At 68.3% G+C, this 13,578-nt stretch overlaps 3 protein-coding genes across 3 annotated transcripts in view; 1 reads left to right on the top strand and 2 right to left on the bottom strand.

Annotated features, from left to right (window-relative positions):
• Positions 1 to 94: 94 nt before the first annotated feature.
• Positions 95 to 8,556, bottom strand: CHLRE_06g256600v5 (uncharacterized protein). The gene is made up of 4 exons (XM_043062710.1): positions 8,285 to 8,556; positions 5,877 to 7,706; positions 5,233 to 5,727; positions 95 to 5,065 (listed from the first exon to the last, which is right to left on the bottom strand). Exons 1-4 carry the CDS (start codon positions 8,342 to 8,344, stop codon positions 1,946 to 1,948), a joined length of 5,505 nt encoding a protein of 1,834 aa, XP_042923416.1. The 5' UTR covers positions 8,345 to 8,556; the 3' UTR covers positions 95 to 1,945.
• A 48-nt stretch (positions 8,557 to 8,604) lies between these two features.
• On the bottom strand, positions 8,605 to 12,116 carry CHLRE_06g256550v5 (uncharacterized protein). Its single transcript, XM_043062709.1, has 3 exons — positions 11,946 to 12,116; positions 9,821 to 11,709; positions 8,605 to 9,507 (listed from the first exon to the last, which is right to left on the bottom strand). The coding sequence occupies exons 1-3, from the start codon at positions 11,968 to 11,970 to the stop codon at positions 9,349 to 9,351; spliced, it is 2,073 nt and encodes a 690-aa protein (XP_042923415.1). The 5' UTR covers positions 11,971 to 12,116; the 3' UTR covers positions 8,605 to 9,348.
• A 100-nt stretch (positions 12,117 to 12,216) lies between these two features.
• The window catches only part of CHLRE_06g256526v5 (uncharacterized protein), a 2,106-nt gene continuing 744 nt past the window's right edge, over positions 12,217 to 13,578 (top strand). Inside the window, exon 1 of the mRNA XM_043062708.1 lies at positions 12,217 to 13,538. Coding sequence (XP_042923414.1) covers positions 12,317 to 13,534 — 1,218 coding nt within the window. The 5' untranslated portion in view covers positions 12,217 to 12,316 and the 3' untranslated portion in view covers positions 13,535 to 13,538. The remainder of the gene's footprint in view (positions 13,539 to 13,578) is intronic.

Genomic DNA, 13,578 nt, shown 5'->3' with positions numbered 1-13,578 from the left:
ACCGCTGCTGCGCGGAGCTTTGGGCCGCAGCTGGTGCTGTCCGAACGTGCGTTGGGGCACGACACCGGCCGGCGTGGGGGTGGACATCTTTATGCTACGGCATCAGTTACAGGCAAGGTTACAGGCGGGAAGCCAGCCCTATGCAGAGCACAACACAATGCACATCCTAGCCTTCGCGATCCTGAGCGATACGCGGTGCGTAAAGTGGCTATGCATGTATGCATCGAGGCGCATCTGAGGTTGCTCGCCCCAACACGGCGGCGTGCGCAGCCCCCCCTTAATATACAGAGCTCCGTGGTGTGTTGGCACGTGCCCTGATCCACGAATGAGGTCCAACAAGCAACCAGAGATCTTGTTGCCGCACCAATACTCTGCGATACAACCCGGGAGCCCCAACTGATGCCAAAACTTGGGAGACACAGCGGCCGCCACAATGAGCTCTCCGTCGTGCTATGCGCACGCGTATAAATCTTTGTCAACACCATTTCCACGTCATCGTGTTCGTTCATTGTCCCAAGGCCTGCCGCACACATGACAGACCTACCGGTAAGTTACAAACAACGGCCATCGGTCCACGTGTCCACGACCCCGCAGCCCTGACCGCCTGCATGTTAATGCAGCATGTTTGTAAAGGTACGTCTGGCCTTGGGACTTGAAGGCAGTGTCTTGTGAACGTGCTCAAAACCGCCGTAACTTTAGGCTCTACAATGCCCCGGTTTGGCACCAGGCAAGCACCACCCGTCTAGGTGCTTGCATGCACATGCGCCTCCAGCCATGCACACACAACGTCTGCAATCCTCAAGCTCAGAACAATTCATTTATGCAGTTGCAACCGCTTAGCCGGACAACATCACAACCTCAACGTGCAATCAGAGCGTCACAACCAAAGCGAGTTGGGCCCTGCATGACTCAGTTGCCGCACCTTCCTTGACCCTCGGAGGCCACTCCTGCCGCACTCGCCGCAGCTGGCGGCCGGCTCCCTCCCTCGCAAGAAAAAGCAATTCCCGCCGGACGGTGCCGGTGTCTCTCAAACCCGTAGCTGACGGCCGCATTCTTACCTCCACGCATGCTTGGCCCGACCTCTAGCCACACCCACAGCGAGTACGGTAAAGCACTACTAATCGCGACGCCCATTCGGATGCGTGGCCACCGTGTCTGCGGCTTGCGGCTACGAAACTGACGCCGTTTCGTCGCCAGGTACACACACGTCCGCACCTACTTCTTTGTCTCTCCCACACCTTACAACTCCAGCGCATAAGCTTGCTGATGGTCATTCAATGTACTTGTGGCAGAGCAGTGTAAGCTAGGCACCCTATCTGGGCCCAATCTTTGCTAGGCTGCGGTACTACAGCTCGGTGAAGTGCGACTACACGTCTCCTGGTTAAGCACGTAGCAAGTTCTACGCCGTAAGGACACGCGCAACACAAGACGTGGCACACCAAAACTCTAGATGTTGTGATTCCACCACCGTCCTGCTGACCCCGACAGTCGCAACAGGCGCCAGGCGGCCCTGGGCAACGCAAAAGTCGGGGCAGAGCTCAAGTAACGTACCGTACATGAAATAAACAAACCGGCGCATCAATAGCGATGAACGTCAGAATTAGCGGTAATCCACTCCAGGTGGCATGCTGTACTCTCCACGCCCATCTCACTGTCTGCTCTCACAGTTAAACCCCAGGGGGAAGAAGTAAGAATGCCCAACCCAGCACAGACGCGTGTTACAGCAGCACAGGCGGTCTGCCTTTCTCTTGCATGTGCCTGAACGGATGTGCATCTATTACACACACCGTCCCGGGAGCCTGCATAAGAGCTGTGGAAGAATGCCCCTGCGTTAGTAGAGTCATGAATGCTGCCCGTCTCTTGTACGGCCACCTCAGTCACCTCGGCCAAACACCTCAAGTGCGCGCGCCGCACGCACGTGCTTACTATGCCCAGATGCCCAGCCTTACACCGCGATGGGCGCCGGCGGTCCGCGCGGCGGCTCCGGCGGCGGCTGCTTCCTCGCGCTTCCCGCAAGGCTGGTGCGTGGCGTTTCCGCCGGCATGCCTAAGTGCGCGGCCCAGGCATCCAGCTGCGACAGGGACGGCAGCGGCTGCTGCTGCGCCGTACCCGCCTGCTGCTTCAGCGCCGCCACAGGTCCCGCGGCCCCCGGCGCGGGCGTGGAGGCTGTGGCAGGCGCTGCACGCAGCGCGGCTGCTGAGCCCCCGTCGGCGGGCAGCGTCAGGCGCAAACGATCGCTGGTGCTCGCCCGCAATGGTGGCTGCTGCTCCAGCAGCTGCAGCTTCTGCTGCAGCTGCTGCAGCTGCGGTGACGCGGGCGCCAGCGCAATGGCTGCCGCCAGGTGCGTGTGCAGGTGGCGCGCGGCATAGGCCGCAATGGCACCAGGCAGCGCAGCCGCCGGTGCCGTGCCGGCTCCTGCTCCGCCGGGCCCCTCAGCAGCTGTCGTGCACGCCGCCCGACCGCACATGTCGTACAGCTGCGCCGCCAGGATGGCGTGTCCCGCCGCCACGTCAGCGCCGTACGTGGCGGCGCCGCCGCGCAGCCACGCCGCCAGCGGGCCGCTCGCGACCCGCACACGCCGCTGCGGCAGGTCCTCCACGAACAGCCCTGTGCCCCAGCCCGGCAGCAGTGACAGCGCCGCCGCCAGCCCCAGCGCCGACAACAGCGCCACCGGCAGCGGCTCCTGCGCCGCCGCCAGCACCGCCAGCAGCCGCCGCGCCGCCGTCTTCTCAGACTCCGCAAGCCCCACCGCGCCGCCGCCGCCCGCCCGCCAGTCCTGCTCGAAGAGCATCTCCCAAGCGGCATCCATTGTGAGTGGGAGCTTCTCGGGCGTGGCCGCGAGGGTGGGCAGCGCGTGCAGCCGCAGGCATGTGACGTAGAAGGAGAGGCGAGGGCCGCCGCGCACCAGCAGCGCCGCCGTCAATGGCAGAGCGCCCTCCGGCCCTGCGCGCAGCAGCAACTGCTGGTGCAGCGACGCCGCAAGGGCGAAGTCGTCACGCAGTGTCGACAGCGGCAGCACACGGCAGTCCGCCCGCGCCGCAAGAGCCGTGTCAGAGCCGGCGGCGGCGGCGCGGCGGCCGTCACTAGCAGCAGCTGTGGGGCCGGCCGCAAGGTTGGTCGCCTGCAGCCACTCCGCGACCGAGTCGGCCGAGGCAACGCCGTCGGGGGCAGGGGCCGGGTCCAGACCGGCAGCCGCCGTGACGTTGCTGGCGCTGCTGCCGGCATCGCACCTGGGCGGCTGCGCTGCGGTAAGCAGCAGCCGCACGTACGGCGGCAAGCGGCGCAGCAGAACTGCCACCAGAGGCGCTAGTGGGAAGGGGCCGCGGGTGGCCGCACCGCCCACAGCTACTGCCGCTGCGGCCACGTTGCCCGACGGCGACGAGGGGACCGTGCCGGCGGCTCCGGCCGTCGCGGCGGCGGCGGCACTTGACGGCGAGCGGCTCGGGCACGGCCTGCCGCCGCCGCCGCCCGCCCTTGGCGGTGTGGATGGCGGGCGCGGGCTGCACAGCTCGGAGCCAGACGGCGATGCCGGTGGTGGCTGAGGCTGCACCAGCGGCTTCGACCCCGCGCCTGTTGGTGGGCCGCGCTCATCGACTCCGTCAATGAGCAGGATCAGCGGCAGCGGCGGGTGCGCCGCAGGCGCCGCCGCCGCCAGCGCCGCCAGCGGCTTGACCAGCAGCGCCTCTACTGCGTCCTCTAGCTGCGTGGTGCTGGGCAGCTGCGTGCTCAACAGCACCGACACAGACGACGACGCAGACCTCATCTCAGCCGCCAGCGCCGCGCGGCAGGCCGGGAAGCGCGCCGCCAGCTGGAACGCCAGCGAGCGCACCACCCGCAGCGCGTCCTGGCGGCGCTGGTCGGCGGCGTGGCACAGGTGCAGCGCCGCCACGGAGCGCCACGCCGGCGGCTGAGGCGCGGCTGGCGGCGTGGGCGGCGGGCAGGCCAGCGCGGCGGCAAAGGTGGACTTGCCTGCGCCCGGCGGCGCCGCCACCACCACGCAGCGCGGGCCGGCCTCGTCACTCAGCGCCGCCCACAGTGCATCGAACTGCCAGCAACTCTTGCTGCCGGCGCCGGCCGCGCAAGCAATGGCAGCGGCGGAGCTGCCGCCAGGGCCAGTGCCGGGAAGTGCAGGCGCGCCGCGCGCCGCCGGCGCCTGCTCCGGCGCCGCCCGCAGCGCCAGCTCCGCCAGCTCCTCGCCGTACCCGGTGGGCGCCAGCGCGAAAAACAGCCGGAGCGCCGCCTCCACCGCCTCCACGTCGGCGGCGGCGCAGCCGCCCATGTCCGCGCAGCTGGACACGTGGCCGCCTGCGCCTCCTGCTGCTCCTGCTGCTGCAGCGGGTGCCGCCGCCCCCGGGACGGTGCTGGCGACCATGTCCGCGATGAGTGCGGCGCGGTCGGCCGCGTGCTGCGGCGTGGGCACCAGCGCGCCGCCCAGCTGGGAGCGGGTCAGGCTGAGGGAGCGCGCGCGGCACACGCCCGCCACCAGCCACAGCCCGCCGCCGCACATGGCGCGCGGCACCGGGAAGGCGGCGGTGCTGGAGGTCGCGCCGCCGTCCTCGGGCGCCGGCGCCGCCACGCCGTCGCCGCAGCCGGCGCCCTCCAGCACCACGAGGGCGCTGGGGCCGCGCAGCCGCAGCGCCGTGGACAGCTCCCACAGGCACCACGTCCTGCGCAGCGGCAGCGGCAGCCCGCCCGCCTCGACGCCGGCAGCCGTGGCCGCAGCGTCCTCATTGCCGCTCGGCAGCGCCAGCGCCGGCGCCAGCCGCGCCTGCAGCTGCAGGTGCCGCGCGCTGGTGGTGCGGGTGGCGTAGGCGGGGCAGCCGGCGCTGGGAGGCAGCAGGCACAGCAGCACGCTGCCGGCGTGCGCGATGGCGGCGCGCGCCGCGTCGACCCGTGCGGCGCGGCCGGCGGGCAGGGAGGAGGAGAAGGAGGCGGCGCTGGTGGTGACGGGCGTAAAGCCGGCGTTGTGGTGGGCCAGGTGGCCAGAGGGCGAGGAGGAGGAGGCGGAGGGCTCCGGCTCCTGGGGCAGGGCAAAGATGTCGAACCAGAGCACCGCCTCTTCGGGCTGCGCGAAGGGGAGCGTCGGGACACCACAAGGGAAGGGCAGGTAAAAAACAAGGCCCACAACCGGCATCATTGAATTCTATACGGCATGCCAATGCTGTCACTCGGTTTGGCCCCGCAGTGTGTGCCCTTGACTCCAAGAGCAGCCCAAGCTCGGCCCCTCCTCACCGGCACGCCCGCCAGGTGGCTCCGCAGCAGCCCCACCACATCCGCGAAGCAGCAGTCCGCAGCGTGCACCACGTAGCAGTAGCGCCCGCTGGGAGCCGCCGCAGCAGCAGCAGCTGAGCCCGCCGCCGCGCCGCCGCCGGGCAGGCTGCACGCGGCCCAGTCGCGCAGGTGCAGCAAGGGCCCGCCCACCGGCCGAGAGCCGCCAGCGGCCGCGTCAGCGGCGCCGCTGGTGCTGTTGCTGTCAGACGGCGTGTTGGGGGCGCTGCAGCTGCCGCCCGGGAAGGCGCTGGGCGAGGTGGCGGCGCGCGGCGGGGCGCCCAGTGCGTGCTCTTGGCCCGCGCTGCCATGGCCAGCGCCTGAGGGCGACGGGACGGCCGGGGCCGGGGCGTCCGGGAAGCGGCAGCCGGCTGCAGCGCAGGCGGGCGCGATGATGTGCTCCACCACCTGCCGCGTGGTCATGAGGCCGCTGCCGGGACCGCGCGCCAGAACGTGCGTCTGCGAGTGCACCGGTACGGAGGCGACACGTTAGACAGCGAGTACCGTAAGAACACGGCTTGCGGGGACGACCGAAGAAACGCGAGGCCCCGGTTCGATATCTAGGCACGTGGCTAGGAGTGCCAGCGCCGTCACATGACCCGACTCACCTGTAAAAAGTACTCGACGTAGGCCAGAGTCACCAGCCCGCCGCGCACCGCCGAGAGGCCGGCCGTGCGGCTCCCGCGGCTGCCCGCCGTCAGCGATGCCGGAGACGGCGCCACGCCGCCACCGCGGCCGCCGGGGCTCGAGCACAGCGCCGCCGCAGCGGCTGCAAGGGACGGTGGTGCTGCCGCTGCAGGTGCACCCGCCCCCGTGCCCGTCGGCAACAGCACCGGTGGTGCGCTGACACGCGGCATCAGGGCAGGTGCAGGTGCAGGTGCTGCGGACGGGTGGGGCGGCGACGCGGCCGTCGATGCCGACTCGGTTGTGGTGGTGGCGTGTGGGACAGCCGCCGTTGTGTAGATGGTGGCGGCGGGTGGCGTGTTGGATGGGCTAGGCGTGTTCTGACCCGAGGCCTGCAGCGCAGCCGCCGCCGATGTGGGAACCGGCACCAGCGCAGAAGTGGTGCTGCTGCTGGCAGCGGCTGTGGCGCTGCGCCCGGCCCCGGATGTCACGACCGTGGCAGGGTGCGGCAGTGTCTGCTGCAGCGCTGGCGCCGGCCCAAGGACCGATTTGCCATGCACAGGCGACGACGGCGCCGCCAGCCCCGGTGCGCCGGCCGCAGCTGCCACAGGCGGCACGCCCGAGGTCGAGGTGGCGCCGAGGGCAGGCAGCACGCGCAGCAGGCGGCTGCTACCGGCGGGACCCAAGAGCACGCCGCCGGCGGCGGACGGTAGCGGCGGCGGCGCGCCGAGTATGGGCGGCAGCAGCACGCCGCCAGCGGGCAGTCCGGAGCTCTGACGCGACAGCGCCTCGCGGCCTTGCACTGCTTCCGAGAACAGCGGCGAGGACAGAGTGGCAATGCCACCTGACACCTGCTCGCCAAGCAGCTTGCGGGCCCACGCCGGCCGCGGCGCCGCCGCCGCCGACAGCGCACCAGCGGCGGCGCCGGGCGCCGCGCCGCCGGCGGATTCCGCTGCTTGCACGTCACCCGATGACGCAGCAATGACGGAGGCAGAGTGTGAGCCGGCGGCGTGCTGCGACATGGGCGCGGGGCTACTGGGCCTGCTGTCGAAGAAGCCACCGACAGGGTGCGGCACGCTGGGATGGCGGGCCGGAGAGCCGCCGACGCTGCTGCTGTTGCTGTCCAAGCGGCTGATGCCACCGGCACAGGCAGCTGTCAAAACTCCTGCTGCTGCGGATGACGTGGGCGGTGTTGCCGGCGCCGGCGCGCGGCCGCGGCTGCTGAGGTTTGAGCCGTTGCTGCCAGCGGAGGCAGCCGCCACGGACGATGCCGCGAAGGGGCTGGGCGACTGCGCGCTTGCCGCTTCCTCTAACCCGTGCGCCTTTGCAAGCGGTAGTCCTGGCAACGCCATGAGGGGCTGCTGCGGCACCTGCGCCGGCCCCGGCTCCGGCTCCAGCTGCGGCCTCTTTGGGTGGTTGGCAGCTGCGCTCCGGGCGGCGTGGTGCAGGCCGCACCTGCTGCCGGCATAAGCGGCACCCGCTGGGCCCAGGCCGCTCATGTCGAGCGGTGACACAGGCGAGGAGCCGGGTGTGGGCGTCTGCGACTGCGGCGATCCAGGTGCGGACGACCCGGCCACAGACCAGGCCGCAGGCGAGGCCAGCGCCGCCGCCGGCCCCGACCCAGATGCCACACCGCTGCCGGCGGCTGCAGCGGCTCCGGTGGCGATGCCGGTGGTGGTGGCGGCTTTCCGCGAAGCCGGGTGTTGTGAGTTGCTGGCATTGATGGGGCCCTCGGTACAGGTGCGGGATATGGTGAGCGAGAAGCGGCTGGGCGCCGTGCTCATAGCGATCGAGTAGCCCGAGGGCTCCACATCCTGCGTTTATGCAGGCAAGTGGAAGGGGAAAACCAGGCGCAGGCATCCGTGCTCAGCAAACCCCGAGAACGCGCCAGGGCGCGCTCACAAGCCAACGCGACAGGAGGTGCGAAACCGGGTAAGAGGCGCCCGCGCCCGCTGACAGCAAAGCTGACGGCTGTTTCGATACGCAACTGAATGTTGACGCGCTCTCACTCCCCGGCCACCGCGACACCAAATAATGAATGTGAACGTTTGAGCGGCTGCAGGCGCTTCGTTTCTGTTGCTCGCCTCAAAACATGCGCGCTGACAGGGCCTTCGCACCCTTCACCCGCAGGCGCCGGGCTTCGCTTTCGCAGCCATTGTGGGTTATAAGCAAAAATAAAGCTTGCTGTGTGACGGGTGACGGCGATGACGCGTGAAATACTCGAAAGGGGCTGTGAGTTGGACTGAGCTGGACAAGGACGCCCGACCGACGGCTGGCGGCTGACTCTAAAGATATCTACAGCTGTCAATATGCGCGGGTCGTCGACCGGATACAGCCATGAACTGCTCTAGTCCGTTGGCAATGGTGAATCGGACCCGCAGGCTAGGCTTACCTCCTGTAGTTTGACGACATCAGTTGCCCCATTCCTTGCAATACTCGCCGAGCAGCCCATCACTGCACCGCTGAGCTCGGGAGCGCAGCGAGGCCCTCGGGAAGCTTGCTCGCTCTGCTGTAGCTGAGCTGCACTGCTTGGTGATGAGTTCTAAAGATTCAGACTTCTTTCTCCATAGCCAAGCAGGTTTCAGGAAACGCGAGTGACAGAAAAGCTGCCGGAAAGCTCCGGCTACTACGTGTAAAGCACCGGGGCGTCCTTTCAAGTTCTTGTCAAGTTCTGCTATGCATATGTGCCCTAAATGTCTAATATGGTTCTGATACTGGATACTGAAAGGCGATGAGCCCGCGCGGTACAACTGGTTCGGCGCGTGCCTGCGATGGACGCTGCTTTCCCCTGCCGATCCTCATCCGGTGCAACAACTCCATACCTGGGCATATAGCAATTGATCTGCAACCGCATATACTCCACCGCAACTCAGTCAGCCATTGCAGACACGCCTCGGTTGCAGACGCCCTAGGCGGCCCTGCCCCTTGCTGGCAAGTGGCAACCCTGCCAGCTGCTGCGGCCCCCAATACTTACCGGGCGTCGAAGCTCATGCTCCCTTTGCCATCAGCCCGCCTCCAACATGAACACAGTTCAAGATTGCCTGTACTCGCAAAGGCGCCAGCAGCTCCCGGGTCAAGGCGCTACGCCATACAGCAAGTCCAATCTCACCCTGCAACAGTCCGCACGGGCTCATCTGTGTGTTCGTTCCGGCTCCCCATCGCCTACCCCACCCATCTGGCACGAGCTGTCCTCCCCCACCCATCTGCACGGACTGTCCCTCTTGTCCTCGATGTAGCACCGAACGCGCACAGCCCCTCCCCCCAGTGACGTTCTTGCACTCCTCTTGATCAGACACGCTTCTGCCACAACATATAACACCTCGTCCAGACGCCCACGGACGCCGTGCCGTGCAGCGCGCCTGCACTCACTCATTCACGCACTGGGCCGGCCTGCCCACCTCATCACGCCGGACCCCGCACAGGGGCCGCAGACCTGCTGGTATGCATCAGCGGGGGTTAAGCCTGCTGCAGCAAGGCCCTGGTGGCGAGGGGCCACCTCTCACCACTGCCGGCCGCGTCGCGCCACAGGCGCCGCCGCGCGACCTCCTCCAGCTGCCGCAGCATGGCCACGTCACCGGCCCGCCCCGCGACCATGCAGAGCCGCAGGTGGTCGGCCTGCGTGGGGACCAGGGGTGCGGTCGGTGCACGGGGTCCCAGGGGTCCCGGGGGGCATGTGGGTCATGTCACCCATTCGCACACGTGTCGGACACGTATGTGATTCAGCATCCGGCATATGAGTGGGCGTCATGGGCACAGCACAGCAGGACGTAGCATGCGGGGTACAGGGCATTGCGTCCGGACGCATGAGGGCATCGCCATGCCGCCTTGAGCAGCTCAGTGGTTGCACCGGGCCCGACCGCACATTCCCTCCAACCTGTCACGGTCGGCAGCAGCGCGCCACTCACCCCCACCCCATCACCCCACGCACCCCCTCATCACAGCCCTGTGCGGCCAGCCACGCCATCAGCTCGCAGCCGCCGCCGCGCACCGCTGCACTGAAAACCTCCGGGCCCAGACCGCGCTGCAGGTGCCGCTCCTCTGTCAGCCACCGCACCAGCTCCAGGCTCCCTGACTCGGCCGCCGCAACCAGCAGCTGCACAGCGACGTGCATCGATGCTGCTGGTGGCGGTGCCGTGGGGAGCAGGCGGCCCCCCAGCCACTGCGCCATGGCCACGTGCCCGGACCGGAGCGCGGCCAGAAGGGCGGCCTTGTGTGCGGCACGTGGGGCGCACTCCAGCGCCACATGCAGGCATTGCAGCTGGTTGGCCTCCGCAGCGGCCACGGCGGCGGCTGTGCAGGCGGCCGCATAGTGCGCAGGGCTGAAACCGACGGTTGATTGGGGCCGGCCACGGTCTCCCCAGCCGCCGGTTGCATCAAGGGCAGCCGTCAGCTCCGGCACCCCCTGGAGGACCTCCCCCAGCAGCCGCTCGGTCTGCAGCAGCTGCCGGAGGATGCCCGCCTGGCCCGCGGCCGCCACCGCGCGCAAGCCCGCGATGGACCGTGTTGCCCAGAGGCCGCGTTCATTCAGCCGCGGGCAGTGGTCGACGGGCCGCGGCAGCACCGCCTCCGCCACTGCGTCGTGCGACGGCGAGCCCGGGCGCGGCCATGGCAATAAGCCGCGGCCGGGCTCCTGCATCACCCGGCGGAGGCCCATCAGGAAGTCCACCTTGTCCAGCCAGTCCGGGGTGGTGCTGCGCGCCGCCGCCGCCAGCACCGCGCTGCAGCCGGCTGCGTCAAAGCCCCCGGACAGCAGGGAGCCAGCGGAAAGAGACAAAGCAGGAGGCAGCAGCGCCACAGTGCGCCCCAGAGCGGCGAGGTTGCCCGCCTCCGCAAGCGCTGCCAGCAGCCGCGCGGGCGGCAGCGGCTTGCTGTGGCCGGTAGCGGCGGCCAGCCTGTCACGCAGGGTGCGGTACAGGGCTGCGTTGCCGCCGAGCACCGCCGCCAGGGTGGCTGAGGCGAGGTCGAAGAACGCGTGGGGGCGGCTGCTGCAGCTGCTGGGCGCCTCCTGCTCCGCCCTCGTCAGCAGCCAGGAGCACACCTGGGTGCGGCCCGCACGTGCCGCCGCCACCAGGGGGTCACTGCGAGCCAGGCGCTCCAGCAGCACGTTGGGGTGCGGCTGCATCTCACTGGGGTGCCGCTCGCCGCCGCCGCCACTGCGACTGCCGCTGCCAGCGCCGGCGCCGGCGCCACTGCTGCTCCTGAGCACTTCGGCCACGAGGGGCCACAGCAGCTCGCACACCTCCACGTGGCCCGCCGCGGCCGCCGCCGCCAGCGCCTCCGCCGGCACAGCGCAGTCGGCGGCCGCCACCGCCACCCGCACGTTGGGCCCCACGCCACTGGCCGCCACCAGACATATTAGCCGGCGTCGCTGCACCAACGACAGATGGCGTGTGGACCCGGGCCGACCCCAGTGGTCGGCGAAGGCGTGTTCGGGGCAGGGCTTCGACAGTCGCACCACGCTGCCCAACTGGGAAGCGGCGGCCTTGCACGTCAGGCGGACGCAGCAGGCCAGGAAGTTGGGGTCGAGGTGGGCGCAGGCCTGGAGGATGACCTCCATGGGGAGGTCGGGCAGCAGCGCCTGGGTCTCGGGCTGCTGGGGTGCGTCCGCCTCGGGGGTCGTTGGGCGGAGCTCTGCTGATGGGCTGGCACCGCTATCTGCGGGCAGCAGGTCGGGGCGGCGCGTGTCAGGGTGCGCTGCTGGTTGCTCGCCGCGCGGGTTTGGCCCGGCATGGGGCTGGGGCTCATGGATGGGCTCGTGTTGCGCTTGGGCCTCTGGCATGGGGATGGCGTAGTCCATCTTGGCGTGGAGGGCGGGCTCTGCGGGCGGTGGACGCAGCAGTTGTGGTAGGTTGGTTGCAAGCGAAGGGCGGTTGAGAGGGCCACAGGCTCAGCAGCTCAGCCCAATGGATAAATCGCCCGTTTAGTGCTCTATCGTGCGATACGGTCGCCTAGAGTGCCGCCCGCGCAGGCGCGAGACAGGAACCACGCTTGACGTCCCGTCACACAGCATCCGTGGAAATAGAATGCCCTCGCGCGCTCACGCGAAAGCGCACCCGGTGCCCTGTCGCCAGATTCCATGCAATAGGTGACTTTCTCGCCAGTAGCCGCTGCCTCGAGGTGACGCGGGCCTCGCTAAGTTGCCAGCCTCGCGAGTCGCAGAACCGATGATGTGATGAGTTGCTGGGCAAGACAGGTGACGCGAGTGCGCTATGCTACAGCGGAAAGGAGGTAGATGCCAAGCCGATAAAGGAAATAAGTTTTGTCCTCAGAACGGGTCGTTATCATGAGCTGGAACCTGTATCTGCAACCATACGTCGTACTCGCTGTCGCTGGCGACTTGGCGGCCGTGCGAGAGTTGCTGAGCGAGCTGGACCTTCACATCGAGCGGGTGCGTGGGTCGCAGCAGGTGGTGCTCGATGCCTTTATGTGGTTCACAAACCCCGGCGGCAACCACGAGTGGCACACCGACGGCGTGCGGTCAGCGCCCAGCAGCTACGAGCAGCAGCTGCGTGTCACCATCCCCCTGGTTGGTCGATATGACGTGCTGTTTCGCTGTCCAGTGGGCCAGCACGTGGGGCTGTCGACCAGCCCTGACGCGGGCGGTTATGCAATGGACATGGTGGCTTCAGGCGCACATGCTGCAACGTGCCTCATCGACGGCAGCAGTGTCAGCATGCATCTCCAGCATTGCGTGGCCCCTGTGCAGCAGCTCACCTGCTGTGTTATAGTTGACTATGCTGGTCCGGTGGGGCCATGTTCCACCAGTAACCAGCTGGTGCCCACGCCGCTGGTGCCCACGCCGCTGGTGCCCGCTGAGGTTGATATGGTCTCACTCCCCCTGTCCCTGGCCTCAGCACCTAACCGTTACCAGTGGCTGGCCCTTATATGGGCAACCATGTACAAAGCAGTCTGTGCAGACGACGCTTTGGGCGGTGGGCCACACTATGCAACTCCGGCGCAGCATATGTCGGTGAAGAGCCACCCGTCTTACCAGCTGCAGCAGGCGTGGGCGGCGCACAACAGCGGGCAGCAGCTGAGCCCGCAGCAGCAGCAGCTGCTGGAGAGCCACCCGTCTTACCAGCTGCAGCAGGCGTGGGCGGCGCACAACAGCGGGCAGCAGCTGAGCCCGCAGCAGCAGCAGCTGCTGGAGAGCGACCCGTCTCACCAGCTGCAGCAGGCGTGGGCGGCGCACAACAGCGGGCAGCAGCTGAGCCCGCAGCAGCAGCAGCTGCTGGAGAGCCACCCGTCTCACCAGCTGCAGCAGGCGTCGGCGGCGGCCCAGCATCCAACCCAGGAGCAGCGGCAGCTGTTGCAGCAACAATCTGCATGGGCCAGCAAGGGTGCCAGCAAGGGTGGCACAAAAGCACGTGACCGCCGGAATGCTGCCCGGGACCCGGACGCCGGTGCCCAGGTGCTGGTGGCACTGCAGCAGGCCTGGCACCGGGTGGCTGACCAGCAGCCGGTCGGATGTCGGCTCTTCTCGGAGGATCAGGCGCGGCTGCTGAAGGCTGCCTACAGCGAATGGAGCAGCTTGGAGGGCCGGTGGATACCAATTAACCATGTGTGGAGCAACGCCGTGGCTCAGCTGACTGGTATCAAGCTAGAGAGCCTCTCTAGCTGGAGAGCCAGAAATGGATGCTGATAAGGTACGGGAGGGGAGGGGAGGGGAGGGGAAGGGAAGGGAGG

This window comes from Chlamydomonas reinhardtii, chromosome 6 (assembly GCF_000002595.2).
Source record: "Chlamydomonas reinhardtii strain CC-503 cw92 mt+ chromosome 6, whole genome shotgun sequence".
Classification (NCBI taxonomy): domain Eukaryota; kingdom Viridiplantae; phylum Chlorophyta; class Chlorophyceae; order Chlamydomonadales; family Chlamydomonadaceae; genus Chlamydomonas; species Chlamydomonas reinhardtii.
The sequence above is the reverse complement of the archived record's forward strand: the minus strand, read 5'-3'. Positions and strand labels throughout refer to the sequence as shown.